This window comes from Stegodyphus dumicola, chromosome X2 (assembly GCF_044657685.1).
Source record: "Stegodyphus dumicola isolate Sdum_Otavi_A_Nest chromosome X2, ASM4465768v1".
NCBI classification, from domain to species: domain Eukaryota; kingdom Metazoa; phylum Arthropoda; class Arachnida; order Araneae; family Eresidae; genus Stegodyphus; species Stegodyphus dumicola.
In genome coordinates this window covers 79,976,849-79,990,684 of record NC_140781.1, presented here as the reverse complement: position 1 = coordinate 79,990,684, position 13,836 = coordinate 79,976,849, and the positions used below count along the sequence as shown (strand labels likewise).

General features: G+C 36.4%; 1 protein-coding gene across 2 annotated transcripts in view; it reads right to left on the bottom strand.

Moving 5' to 3' along the window:
- Positions 1–13,836, bottom strand: part of LOC118183995 (BTB/POZ domain-containing protein KCTD3) — a 213,992-nt gene that overhangs the window by 65,977 nt on the left and 134,179 nt on the right. For both annotated transcript variants that reach the window (XM_085809348.1, XM_085809349.1), the window contains 2 exons: positions 6,459–6,574; positions 6,278–6,365 (listed from right to left, as the gene is read on the bottom strand). In XM_085809348.1, coding sequence (XP_085665474.1) covers positions 6,278–6,365; positions 6,459–6,574 — 204 coding nt within the window. The remainder of the gene's footprint in view (positions 1–6,277; positions 6,366–6,458; positions 6,575–13,836) is intronic.

Genomic DNA, 13,836 nt, shown 5'->3' with positions numbered 1-13,836 from the left:
CCCAGACAATTTTATGGCAAAGCTAGCTCCAAAGTTTGAAGGCCCCTATGTAATTCAGGAAATCAAAGTAGTCTTATATCTTAAGAACGAGAGAGGGGAAATCTGTAAAGCAAGTCCCGACCAGGTGAAAAAATACTATAATCCAAATGATTTTGAAATCCTTAAAAGTTTCTTGCAGGACTCAAGTCTAAACGAAATAGAAGGGCCAGAGACTGCAACAACTATTCCACCACCCAAGAAACGGAGAACTGAAGAGAGACCTAGCACTTCTACAACCCGGACGTCGGTATCAAAAAGAAAAAATAATTTTCAAACTCCAGCGTTTAAGAAAAACAAAAATACAGATGCACCGGGTAAAGAAAAAAACACCACCTACAAAGGATTGCAGGAAAAATTATACATCAAGGAGAACGCGCACACGGCCACAGAGTCAGGTGCCAGCAAGGCCGCCGTTCCGGAAACTGAAACGGCAACAGGAGGCACAAAAATACGAGGAACAGAAGAAATTCAAGAAGGACTCCAGACCGGAGGACGTCAAGACCAGCCGTCCCAGGGAGAAGCGGAAATGCCAACAACCAGACGATTACTCCGCCAAGAGGCCAGCATGTAGAGGACGCAAAAGAAAAAGTCAGGTGGACGACACTCGGAGGGCAGTAAGGAGAAGATTAACATCCATGAAACCTCTAACTTGGGACCAATTTTGCCAAAAACGAATGACGGAGTTTCAAGCATCGAAAACTCAAAGATAAGTTAAAACCTTCTATAATTTTTTTTTCTCTTTTGTTCCGAAATGTTATGCATAAGTACGAAGTTCTATGTTTTGACGAAAGTCAATATGTCTCGGTTGAGACTTAGTTTTGTTTTACTTTATTTAGCTAAGGCAAAAGTATTATTTTCTTTAAGTGTAAAAGCTAAAAACAAGCATTTTCTGTTGGTCGAAAGACTAATTCTGTTATGTTAAAGCCAAAATTTGGCCGAAGATAAAAATAACTTCGTATTCTTGTATTAATAAGAATTTTAGTTTCAGTGCAGCCAGCTTGGCGAAGAATGAGTAAAGTAAAAATTTATTTTCTCTTATTCATTTTATGGTAAATTGTAAAAATCATATGTATTAAAATTTTGTAAATGTACGTAAATACTTGAATGTTATGTAAAAGTAGAATTTAGTCTAGAAGCATAAAATTGTAGATGCTAAAAGTGAATGCTTAAAAGCAATGAAGTCAAAATTTAAGTATTAAACTGTAAAGTCATGCTTTAGAGCGAAAGCCTGCATGTTTAAAGATGAATGAGGGGGAAGTTAGAATGAATGTGTTTTGTAGGGTTCTCCACCTACATTTGAATTTTTAAGAATATTAAAGTAGCTCATTGAGTTGTAGAATGTCGAGTAAGGTGTGTCTATTTGGTCGTTGAATTCTAACAAATCATGGTGGTTAGGGGAAGTGTTGTAAGACTAAAACACGAATATTCCCGTTTGACACCACACACGGTGGAGAGCCAGGGTAAAGTTAAATTCATGCTTGAAAAATTGAATGAATGTGAATTAAGCAATAATTAAGAAAAACGAATCGTTTAAAAACAAAAATTTATTGTGTCAAGAAAGTGTAAATTATAATGTATGTAGAAAGATACTGATACTTATTCCTTCCAGATGCTGGAAGGAAAGACCAAGATTGATTGATGAAGTCCAGGAAAACTTGCTGTAAGAAGAGAGCTTTATAACGATCAACAGAATTTTAGTATACAAATTGTTACATAAGATTTTTTTGTGTAAACGAGGTTCTCGCCAATTAGTTCAGAATTAGAGAAACTTACAACAGGTCGTTTGTAGGACCTGCTTCCAAGTTTTCCAAATTCTGGCAGCGGCAAATGTAGGGTTTATATTTATTTTAACTAACATTTATTTTAAGTTTAAACTATCTTTCCTGTCAAGCCTTACTTTCCCCTGGAACTGCCAATGCCAGAATATGTAAATTTTAGTAGAACGCGCAAGGATTCAAATTATCAGCGGAAGTATTATGATTTAAATAGAAGGAAACGAGTTCGGTGTGATATTCTTACTTCACGAGCGCGGAGGTAGTTAGCGAGAAATTGAAGAACCCCACGTTTCGGCCTATGTGCTTGGCGGGAAGTAGTGTTAATCGTTCAAGTGAGCTTCAAGTCTGCTGAATTAGCAGCGGTGTTGTAAAACGCGGTGAGTTAGTTATTTTAGAGAGCCTCGTAGTTAGAGTCTTGTCTTTAGTTTCTTTTCAGGTTATTATTTTTATTTGACCGCCAAGTAGGCGCAGTCTGTGAGCGTCAAGAGCATGCAATTGTAATTTATTACGTTGAATAAAAAGGGACTTAAACCCTTCACAAGACTCTGTGTTTTATACAGTTTCCACAGTCACCTCTTGGTTGCGTGTAAGTTGGAGGCGCGCAACATTACAATGGTATGCCTATATATATATATAAAAAATTGTGAAACTTATGTGTAGATTTAGTTGCTGTATAAGATTAATAAATGGGCCGTTTTGGATTAGGAAAACGAGAGAAGGAAGAAAAATGAAACAGAATATACAGTGAGAAACTATTACAATTTTAATTGTTAAAAAAATAAAGTCATAGTAAGTGTAAGTTTACACATTTTATAATCTAAACACTTAGAAGAATAAGCAAACATAAATAATTATTTTATTTAAATTATGTAAAATACCTTATTGTATATAAATCATAAATATATATTTCAAAAAGTTATAAATACATAAACATGCTGAATATTAGCTAATACATGTAAATGTCTAATTTTATCATCGATTTCATCATAGTTTCTTATATGATTCATGATTACCAAATGTAAGCTTCATATATATATTTTTTTAATTCAGTATGTTACGTATTTACAATAACTAATAATAAACATTGACACGCTAAATCTTTTTTCAGTCCGTCATATAAACACCACATATTAAGACGGCTACAATTAAATAATGAATTTAGACTCTTGTGAAAGCTTTCGTAACAGTTTGTGGTTTTAGGAGATTTTTCGAAAGTTGCTTCATAATGATTCCACACTTCGATTGGAAACTGTGGTCTTCTAGAAATTTTTTGGATCCAAACTTAAATAACTATATTCAAATATCAATTTCTATAGATACACATCAAAAGTATGCAAAAATAGAGTAAAAAAAAGTATTAATGATTGGCAGTTACAGGAATAAAAATGTTGTACAGGGGCAGCGGTATAAGAAATTATAGTACACGCAAAATTTTACTATAGCTTTCATTCTTTTATATACCGCCTCTGAAAACGTTTATGTGAGCATTTGTCCAATAATTTTTTAAATGATCAAATAATTATTCTTTTAAAAACTAAGTACATGTACGATGTTCAAATCGATTAATTATTTATTGATTAATGTAAGGATATTTCTACATATTTTATTTATCAGCGGGCCTATTTCCATGTGAGCATATATCCATGTGAGCTTTTTTCTAGTGAGCATATTTCTAAGTGAGCATTTTTCTATGTGGGCATATTTCTAGATGGGCTTTTTTCCTGTGAACATTTATACCTGTGAGCATTATTCTGTGAGAATTTTTCCTGTGGGCATTTTTCCTTTTTTTTTCCCTAGAACCAGATAATGAATAACCGCCTTACATATTCCGTGGTATGATGAAGCTCATTTCCATTTGCAAGGTTCCGTAAATACACAAAATTGCAGAATATGGGCAACTGAAAATCTGTTCCCGCTACAGCCATTACCACTTCATTCTGAAAAGGTCATGGTGTGGAGTGAATAATGGCAGCATTTGTCGTCAGTCAGTTCCTCAAGGAGATCACACCTGTGGTTCCCATTACCAGCGCTGTTACTCGCAAGTGGTAAGCCCTTTTGCATAACGATGTCCTTCCAGCACTTCAGCAGTGTCAATGTGCGGATAGCACAATATTCTCGCAAGATGGCACTCCTCCGCACATTGCTACTCGTGTCAAGCAGCTGCTGATCGCTCATTTCAGAGATGATAAAATCAAAAGCCTCCATTTTCCAACAGTGTGGCCGCCATGCTCTTTTGGCTTAAACCTGTGTGACTTTTGGCTTTGGGGATATCTGTGTTGTTTATAGTGGGCGGATTGCGAATCTGGCCAACTTGAAGGCAAGTATCCCACATCATATTCATAACATCAGCACAGATATACTCTGATCTGTTGTGGTACATGTAGATTTGCGCTTCCAATTAGCAGTGGAACAAGGAGGAGAGCTTATCAAACAACTTATATGTTAATCATCCGTAAGGTGTCTGTTTCATGAACCTTCACTTGTTAATATCGCTGTTTTCTCTGTAAATATGTATCAATGTCTTTTCGCTAATAAAACTGTCGTAAACCCTTTGAGTCTATTATTTCCTTTCGGCTTTTCATCCACAACAGCAATGTGAACACTGACAGCGTCATCTATCCACAAAATTTTGAAGTAATTTTTTTTCCTTCACCAAACAAAATTCCATTGCCTCAGGATTGTTCTGGTATAATATGAAGTCATTCTGACCAGTAGTTTTCAAGGTTACAGCACTTTGAAATCGCAACTTTTATTATAATCACCCTGTATACACATAACATAACATCATGTATGAGCAAAATACTATGAGAAGTGGTAAAGTACAGTTTTAATATGACTGCAGAACATAAACAAAAAGTACATTAACACATGTTTAATGAAAACCGATGTACGACATCAGTCAAATGAAATATAACATTTAAAAACAATTTACTTAAACACAACTTTGCATATAATACAGCAATGGGCCACCCTGTAAATGAGATTACAATTTTAATGTCAAATAAATTTAAGATGCTGATATTAAAAAGATTTTATTCTCAAAATTTAGCTATTTGATGAGCATATTTTATTCTAAATGAACAGAATCATTTTACAACAGAGTCCCCTTATAGTACATGGGCTCTTCACTTGCTTTGTGTTTTATTTTTCTTGGGCCACCTTGTACATATACAGATATGTTTTTTTTGGGGGGGCGGTTGGATTATTTGATTATGTCAAAGCATATGAGGGCTATTTGCCTACAGGAAAGACTTTCTAAGGGAAAGAGGGTCATACCAATGTTGCACACGAGGAAAACCATGAAAAATGTATATGCAGCCTGCCTGTTTCTTAGAATCAAATTCATGTCAAACTAACAGAGTTCAGCAATTTTAACGCTTGGTGGCTATTGGGCCCACATATATAATAAATATTTTCAGAAAATTCGTTCTAAACTCAGCAATAATAGGCAATTAAAATAGACAATTACTGTCCAACTTCAGTCAATGAAAAAACTTGATGAGAAGCTGACACAAATTATAGAATATAGATGTAATATTTTGAGCATATCTACATTTATTTTACTAAACATAAATTATATTTCATAATTTCAGTGCAATTTTTCAAATAGGTAGCATATATCTTACTCAAAATGCAGTTCCCCTTTAGTTTTATCTTTCAAAAGAAATTGAGAAAGCTTATATTATAAGGTATTTCTCCCACTTTCCTAGCGTCCTTCGTGGTATAGTGGTTCTACACACTGAGCCGGTATTTCAGAGGTCCGTGGTTCGATTCCCGGCGAAGGCGTTTGCTAATTTTTCATCTTGTTGGCCTCTAAAAAAATCCTAATGACTACAAGTGGCGCCCGAACTAAAAGGGTTGTGGATGATGATTCTCCGCACCCAGGATTTGGCGACTAGGTCCCCTAAAACCCTAGTCGCCCTTTAAAAAGGGGAGCATATAAGGTATTTCTCCCACTTTCCTAGCGTCCTTCGTGGTGTAGTGGTTTTGCACACTGAGCCGGTATTTCAGAGGTCCGTGGTTCGATTCCCGGCGAAGGCGTTTGCTAATTTTTCATCTTGCTGGCCTCTAAAAAAATCCTAATGACTCTACAATATAAATGTACAACACATATGCAATATTGTCAGATTTTATGTAAAATTCAATCAACTACAGGTAAAATTACTTAAAAAAATTTAGTGGACATAATATGAAATAATCTTTTATTATGCAAAGAATATATGAATTTAGGATCAACTGCATATTCAAACTAAATCTGAATTACCTTAATTTTCTTACTTAGCACATCTGCCTATGCCTGTATCTTACCTGTACATACTGGGATACAAATATATAACATCAAACTTTACAGATATTTAAGTAAATAAAGTTAAAACAAAAATTTAATAGCTTGTTATAAACAGTTACAGGAAGTACAGCAAAATATTGAAACGTGAAGAAAATCCATACTAGCTTTTGCTTACCAATATAATAAATTGATCCATTATTACATCCTAATAACAGAAAAGAACCAGCAGTATCGAAACTTGTAATAGGAATTACATCCTGAATCTGCAAAACAAACAATTCCACAGTAATATGTTTAAAAATTAATGATTACAGGGCAAAAATTAAATAATAGCCTTTAGAAGAAAATTTTGGTACCTGCCAATGCTGAGTCATAGCATGCCAAACACCTACTTTTCCAATATGACTTAAAGCAACTAGCTGACTCCCAATAAAAAATAAATGATCAACTGAAGCAGTAAACTGGAATGTACCTTAAAAAGTAAAATATATATTTAATAATATAATTGTAATTTTAGTTGACACAAGATAATTTAACTGAAAGAAAATGAGATAAAATTATTCAGCTATCTCTCAAATGAAAAACTTCTAAACACATTACACTGATTTAGTATACAATCTTAAGGCAGGAAATACAACTTTACACCATTCTCTTTCACAAAATGAATGCCATCAATTACAGTCACCCAAATCTTTTGTATAGCAATATATTGTCAAATTATACCTGCAACGGTTTTAAGAAAACTTATTTAATGAAATTTTAACATTACAGAAATTAAGCATTTAAAATTTATCACATTTTCAGCATGATCAAAATTGTCCAAGCACATTTAGACTTTGTACGAAAAGTTTTTTTAATGCAAAGTTTTAAGGAATGCTTTTGTGTTCGATAAGCATTCAGACAGGAGGACTGGTTTCAATTTCTCATTTGTAAAAATGTTAATATTAAGTCTGACAGCTCTATTTTTATATAACCACCAGCTCAATATTTTCATGTATGAGGAAAATAATTTAAATGGCAATTTTAACAATTTTTTAAAAGCTGATTTTGCACATTACTGATGCACCCCCTCAAAAAAAAAAATCTCCAGCAAAGGAAAAAAACTTATTAATAATTTTGCATGGTTTTACTGAAAAGCATCATGCTATTTAAATTATCTGAACCTAAAAGCCTACTTTATTTGAAACACCATTTAAATTTGAACTACGAGGCACATCCAGAAAGTAAGTTTCCCGATGATTTCCCCTTTAAAGTAAACGTAATTAGCCGTGCCAATTGCACATGCGTAACAGATCTATGATGTATCAATCATATGCCAGCTGGACAGATCCTGCCTCGTGCCAGGTAGCAGTGGTCTGAAATGGAAGCTCTTATTCCTTCTCCCGCCGCCTGTGAGGTTCAGTCGGTATCACCGAATTATAATGTTGAGCTTGTGCGGCAGCACGTGATGGAGAACTGTCACTTCCCGATTACAGAGCTGAGCAGCCATTTTCCGCAGATATCGCGATCCTTGTTGCATGAGATAGTCACTAAGCAACCGCTGTTAAAAAAAATTGTGTGCCAGGTCGGTGCCGAAAATCCTGACACCCAAACACAAAATTGAAGGCTTAGGAGCAGCACTGACATTTCTGCAACGGTATCACAAGGACGGTGATGAGTTCCTCGACAGGATCGTCATGGCGATGAGACTTGGATTTCGCACTTCACCCCAGAAACAAGGCAGCATAGTGGATCTCTGGTCAGGACGAAATTAAAACAGATGCTGTCGATACGGAAAGTGGTGTGCACAGTGTTCTGGGAAAGGAAGGGCATTTTGCTCATTGAGTTCCTTCCACAAGGTGAAACAGTAAATGCTGAAAGTTACTGTGAAACACTGCGGAAATTGCAACATGCCATTCAAGACACGAGGCGTGGAATGCTTACTGCAGGTGTTGTGCTCCTCTATTACAATGCTCGTCCACATACGGCTCAATGCACAGCAGCTGTTTAGACGGAATTTGGCTGGGAGTTGTTTGATCATACACCCTACAGCCCTGATCTTGCTCTCAGCAATTTTCACGTTTTCTTGCACCTCAAGAAATTCCTGTCCTCTGGTGAGCGTTGTGGCAACGACGAAGAGCTGAAGACATCTGTCACACACTGGTTCCATTCACAGGTGGCAGAGTTCTACGACAGAGGAATACAAAAGTTGATCCCATGATACAAGTGTCTCAATTCTGGTGGTGGCTATGTAGAAAAATAGCTGAAGCATTGCTGTACTTGTTGCCAATATTCCTGAAAGTATGAGGGTTTTTTTTTTTTTTTTTAAATAGGGAAACTTACTTTCTGGATGCAATATGTATTTGGTCTGCAACCAACTCCATTCAAGATACAGTTAATCACAGAGATCAATACAAATTTTTATAGTATTATAATTTTGTAATATACAGTACAAAGTCCATAATCCGGACTCATTGGGACTTCAGCGATTCCAGATTAGGGGTTTTTATGGATTATAGATCATCAATTTAAATCTGGTAAGATAACATGCAGAAATTATACAATTAAAAATATGAAACTGTAATTTATGAAATAAAGAGCAATTATGATCTAAAGGGTATCAAAATTTACAAAAAAAAAAAAAAGCTTAATATTTATTTGTTTACTTTATTAAACATTTCTTTCAATGTTAGTTGTTTCCTAGCCTTGAAATTGAATAACCTTTACCCTAAATATCTTAGGCTGTTGTGATATGCATATGTAATATATACTAGTGTGCAAAAATTAAGGACGAAGTCAAAAAATTAGCATATCAGCTGAACGAAGAGGCAGAGCGGACAGAAAGACCAATCAGGACATTAAGTAAGGTGATATACGGTAGCACATGCGCAGATATGCAGGTAGACGTAATGGGGGAGTGTCTAAGTAGTATAAAGCATGTTGTCGGTGTAAGATCAGTATTTCCGGCAAAGAGATTGCACGCCGTATAGCAGTTAAAATCACACCGAATTGCTGCCTCAGCGAGAAATGACGAATAATCAATCTGTTAGACGACATCTGGATGCTTTTACCCGAGGTCGAATCATTGGGAACTTGGAGGAAGGCCGCAGTGTGACAAGTGTGGCGGAAGAGTTCGGAATTGCTCACAGCATCGTTTCACGACTTTGGAGACAATTTCAAACTACAGGAACAGCTATCCGGGGGTTTAGTAGTGGTCGTCCACAAGGAACCACACCCGCACATGACCGGTATATTGCCTTACAGGCCAGAAGAAACAGGCGGCAGACAGTGGGAGAAATCGCTAGACTCACGACACAGGCGACTGGACGACCAATATCGCATTTTACCGTTGCCAGAAGACTGCATGGTGGTGGTGTGTTTGCACGACGCCCTGTACGGTGTGTACCTCTAACGCCTGCCTATCGGAGAAGGCGTTCTCTGTGGTGCCAGGAACACCGGAATTGGAGAGACAATGAATGGGGACGAGTACTCTTTACAGATGAGAGCAGATTCAGTCTGAGTAGCGATTCTCATCGCATACTCATCTGGAGAGAGCAAGGAAGCCGCAATCATCCCTCGAACATCATTGAAAGGGACAGGTATGGAGGTGGCGGTGTTCTCGTTTGGGGAGGCATCATGCTTGATAGTCGTACAGACCTTCAAATCTTCAATGCAGGGTCAGTGAACGGGACCCGTTATTGTAACGAGATTCTTCTTCCATATGTGCGTCTTTTTAGAGGCGCTATGGGTCCGCAGTTCCTTTTCATGGATGACAATGCACCATGTCATCGCACAGTAGCTGCCGAACAGCTCTTAGAGAGTGAAGATATTGATGGATTAGCCGGCACGATATCCGGATCTCAATCCCATCGAGCATGTATGGGATTTTCTAGGCAGACGCTTGGCAGCTCGTACCTTACCACCAGTAATGATTCCGGAGCTTCGATTGGCGCTGCAAGACGAATGGACAGCAATGCCTCAACAACTCATTGACACCCTCATTCTCAGCATGGGCAGACACTGTGAAACCTGCCTAGCAGTCAGGGAAGATCATATCCCCTATTAAAGATCGGATGTTTCTTGCTGGACACCCATCACAGGGATGTTTCGGCTTTCAGTCGCATTGCGCTCCATGCTACTTTTTCAATAAAGCTTCTTTTTATCCCTCTGATTTCTCTTTTAGTAAGTGTTGCTTACATTACTCATGTCTTTACATATTGGGGATCTTACGGTATTAAATGTGTTGATTTGGAAAGCTTTTGTACAAAGTTATATTGAAAGAACCGTCTCGTCCTTAATTTTTGCACACCAGTGTATAATACTGTATATATGACTTCTTTTAAATTAGAAAGTGAGGAACTATACAAAATTTAATTACATACTAAGGTGACATCATTTCTGTTAATGAAGCACCATCTGTGAAACTCCTCGCATGTGATTTTCTTTTCAGCAATGTGGCAAAATTAAGCCTTTGAGAAGAAACAGAACAATAATTGATTTCTGCCAGTGTAATTTGATATCCAAAAAAAATGGAAATAAATATTAATCTTATTGGAGTCAGAACAGTGTTAACATTTTCCTATGTTCCAGACTTCCACACTAGTGACCCGGATGTGATTCAAAGGTCCAAGAATTTGATGTTTGCAGGTGGGATTCCAGGCTATTTCAAGGATCAGAAGAGTTGGATATCAAATTGTTGACCTTGGTCAGATGTTATCTTCTATGGGATTCTAAATCTCGAAATCCAAGTCACGACGAGGGCATTTACGACAAACTCTCCAGTTTGGTCTCCCAAAGGTACAGCTTCAACCCACCGAGTGAATCTATCGATGATGGTAAGCAGGCACCTAAAACATTTGCAAGATGGTAAAGGGCCAACAATATCGATATTAAGGTAATTGAAACATTGATTGGGAACTTTGAATTCAGCAGCTGGAGCACGGGTATGTTTGTGAACTTTGGCTCGTTGGCATTGCAAGCATGCTCTAGACCACAGCTGAAGGTCTTGGTTTATGCCAGGTCAATTAATCATTTTGTCACCAGCTTCCTTATTCCACGAATTCCATGATAAGTTGTGTATAGAGAAAAATACTTTTTCGTGGAATTCTTTAGGGATTTATGGCCTCTTAAAATTAATGGAGGTATCACAGTAAATTTTCTTATTGCTATCCAGAAAAGGAATTTGTACTATTTTGAAACTGGAATTTGATTTAAGAATCCTGAGGTTTTCATCCTCCTGGCGATCTGCAATAACTGTATAATCAATTGGAGGTGGGATAGCGATGGTGTCGATTGCAGATAGCATATCAGCTATTATGTTTTCTTCTTCAGAAACATAATATTTGTCTGCAGTGAACTCGGCAATGTAGTTCAACTGCCGTACTTGTCTTGGAGAGGCTTTATCTAAATTCTGGTGAAAGGCGAAAGTGATAGGTTTATAATCAGTCACGATAGTAAATGATTGTCCTTCCAGAATTTGTTTAAAATGCTTCACGGCTAGGTAGATTGCAAGTAGTTCTCACTGTAATTTCTCTGTGTTGATAATAGGGATCAGGAGAAAAAGCTTAGCAGTTTTTTTCTCCCATTATTGGATAGTTGATGAATCATGGTGCCCATGGCAGAATCAGATGCATCTGTAGTTAGGGTGATCTGCGCCTTTTGGTTGGGGTCAACTCACATTATAGAGTTGCACAGTGCGCTTTCGATATCAATGAAAGCCTTCTTTGCATCTTCAGTCCAAATTAAAGGTTTTCCCTGTTTTTTTTTCACTCCTTTAAACAAGATTGTCAGGGGTTGTTGTAGTTTGGAATGAAGCGATGGTAAAAGTTCACCATGCTCAAACATCCCACCTGCAAACATCAAATTCTTATACTGATGTCCTACCTTTGATTCTTCTTGGCATTCAATCCACCATTAGAGGATTGGCATTCTTCTTCTGCTGAACTTGTGTATGGCACACCAATCTGTTTGTTTGGAGAATTTTTCAGTTATGCCCCCACTATCATGCATTCAGATTTTATACAATTGTTGCAAAGTCACATCCAGAAGCTAAAACTAACACCACAAACCAGCCATGGGGAATTTTTTTTTTTTTCATGCACAAGGACTTTGCAAATTTTTCATACGTATTCATCTGTAACATAGTTTCACCTTCTCTTCAACCACCCTATCTCAGATCATATTTAGTTAAACAACGTTTTGAGAAATTTTTTATGAAGTTTCAGGTAGAATTGAAAGGATATCGATAGACAGAAAGAAGAAATAACATATCTCCAGACACATGAAGATGATAATTCCAAAATCTCAGCCCCCACTCCCTACAGACAATGATTCTTCCAAAGATATTCAATCTAGAAACACAAAAGCTGGACGAAGAGCGAGATTTCCTGCATACCTGAAAGATTATGAGGTATAAATCTATCACTCAGAAAAGGGTACGTGGTGACATCATTTGCATTAATGAAATGCCATCTGTGAAACTCCTCGCATGCTATTTTCTTTTCGCTAGTGTGGCAACATTAAGCTTACGAGAAGAAAGAGAACAATGACTGAATTTCCGTCTGTGTAATTCAATATTCAAAAAATGTAAATAAATATCGATCTTATTGAAGTCAGAACAGTGTTTAACATTTTCCTATGTTCCAGATTTCCACATATACATTTCATACACACATACCTAACTGCATACAATAAGTTCTGAGTTACACTACTACTGAATAAAATCTACGAAAAATTTCACTCAATTCAGGATTACTGAACACATTCTTTCGACATGCTGTAATACAGTACAAAGTCTGAGACTGGGACTTTGGTGATTCTGGATATTAGATCATCACTTTAAATCTGGATATGTAAAAGTGATAAAATTAAAAATATGAAATAGTGCTTTAGAAAATAATGAAAGCATTTAGGATGTTAGGGAGATAAAATTTACAAAAGAAAAAAAAAAGAAAGAAAGAAAAAACTCAGTTTGCTTTATTACACTTTTTTTTAAATGTAAATTTTTTAAGCTGTTTTACTTTCTGTGTTAATACTTTCTCTTTAATTCTACAGATACACATAATTTCTTATTCCACTACAAAGTTCCATTCTTCACATCCAGCAATTGCTATGTCGCAAATTCCTCCTAAATTATCAATCGAAATTCTTTTGTTCTTAACAACCTCTGTCACTTTTTTCACTATCAGTAGTGATATTTCCTGGATTTAGAATCGTATCACAGATTTCGCTATATAGCTGACTGGTGATTGGAACATTATCATCGCAATGAAAAAAAATTCTGTCATATCATCATTTATATTACCATATCTGCATATTTTTTAAAAAATTCCATTAATTGGAAAATTCACTTTTTGTTCGCAATATCTGAAAAATCCACAAAATCGCAGCTATCATCATAAAACTTACCAAGCATATGTTATATACTATTGGTGATGTATTATGAGATAAGAGACATGCTGTTCTGTTAATTGTCTTGCTTCTATCATATGATGACAAAGTTAAGCCAGAATTATATTAGTTTAGTTATTTATTATATGCAAGCCTATCTTCCCCACCTGAGTCCCAAATAGTCAAATTCCTACATATAGTTACGGAATATCCAAGGAAGGTATAACAGAGATTATGAAAATAGTCATTGCTGGCTTAGCACAGTGTAAGCCTGCGCATCACACATCAAACAAATTTTAAAATTGGGTAATGAGTTTGATCAGCTGAGGGGCTACATTGATGTCTAAGTGCTAAGTGTCTGAAGTA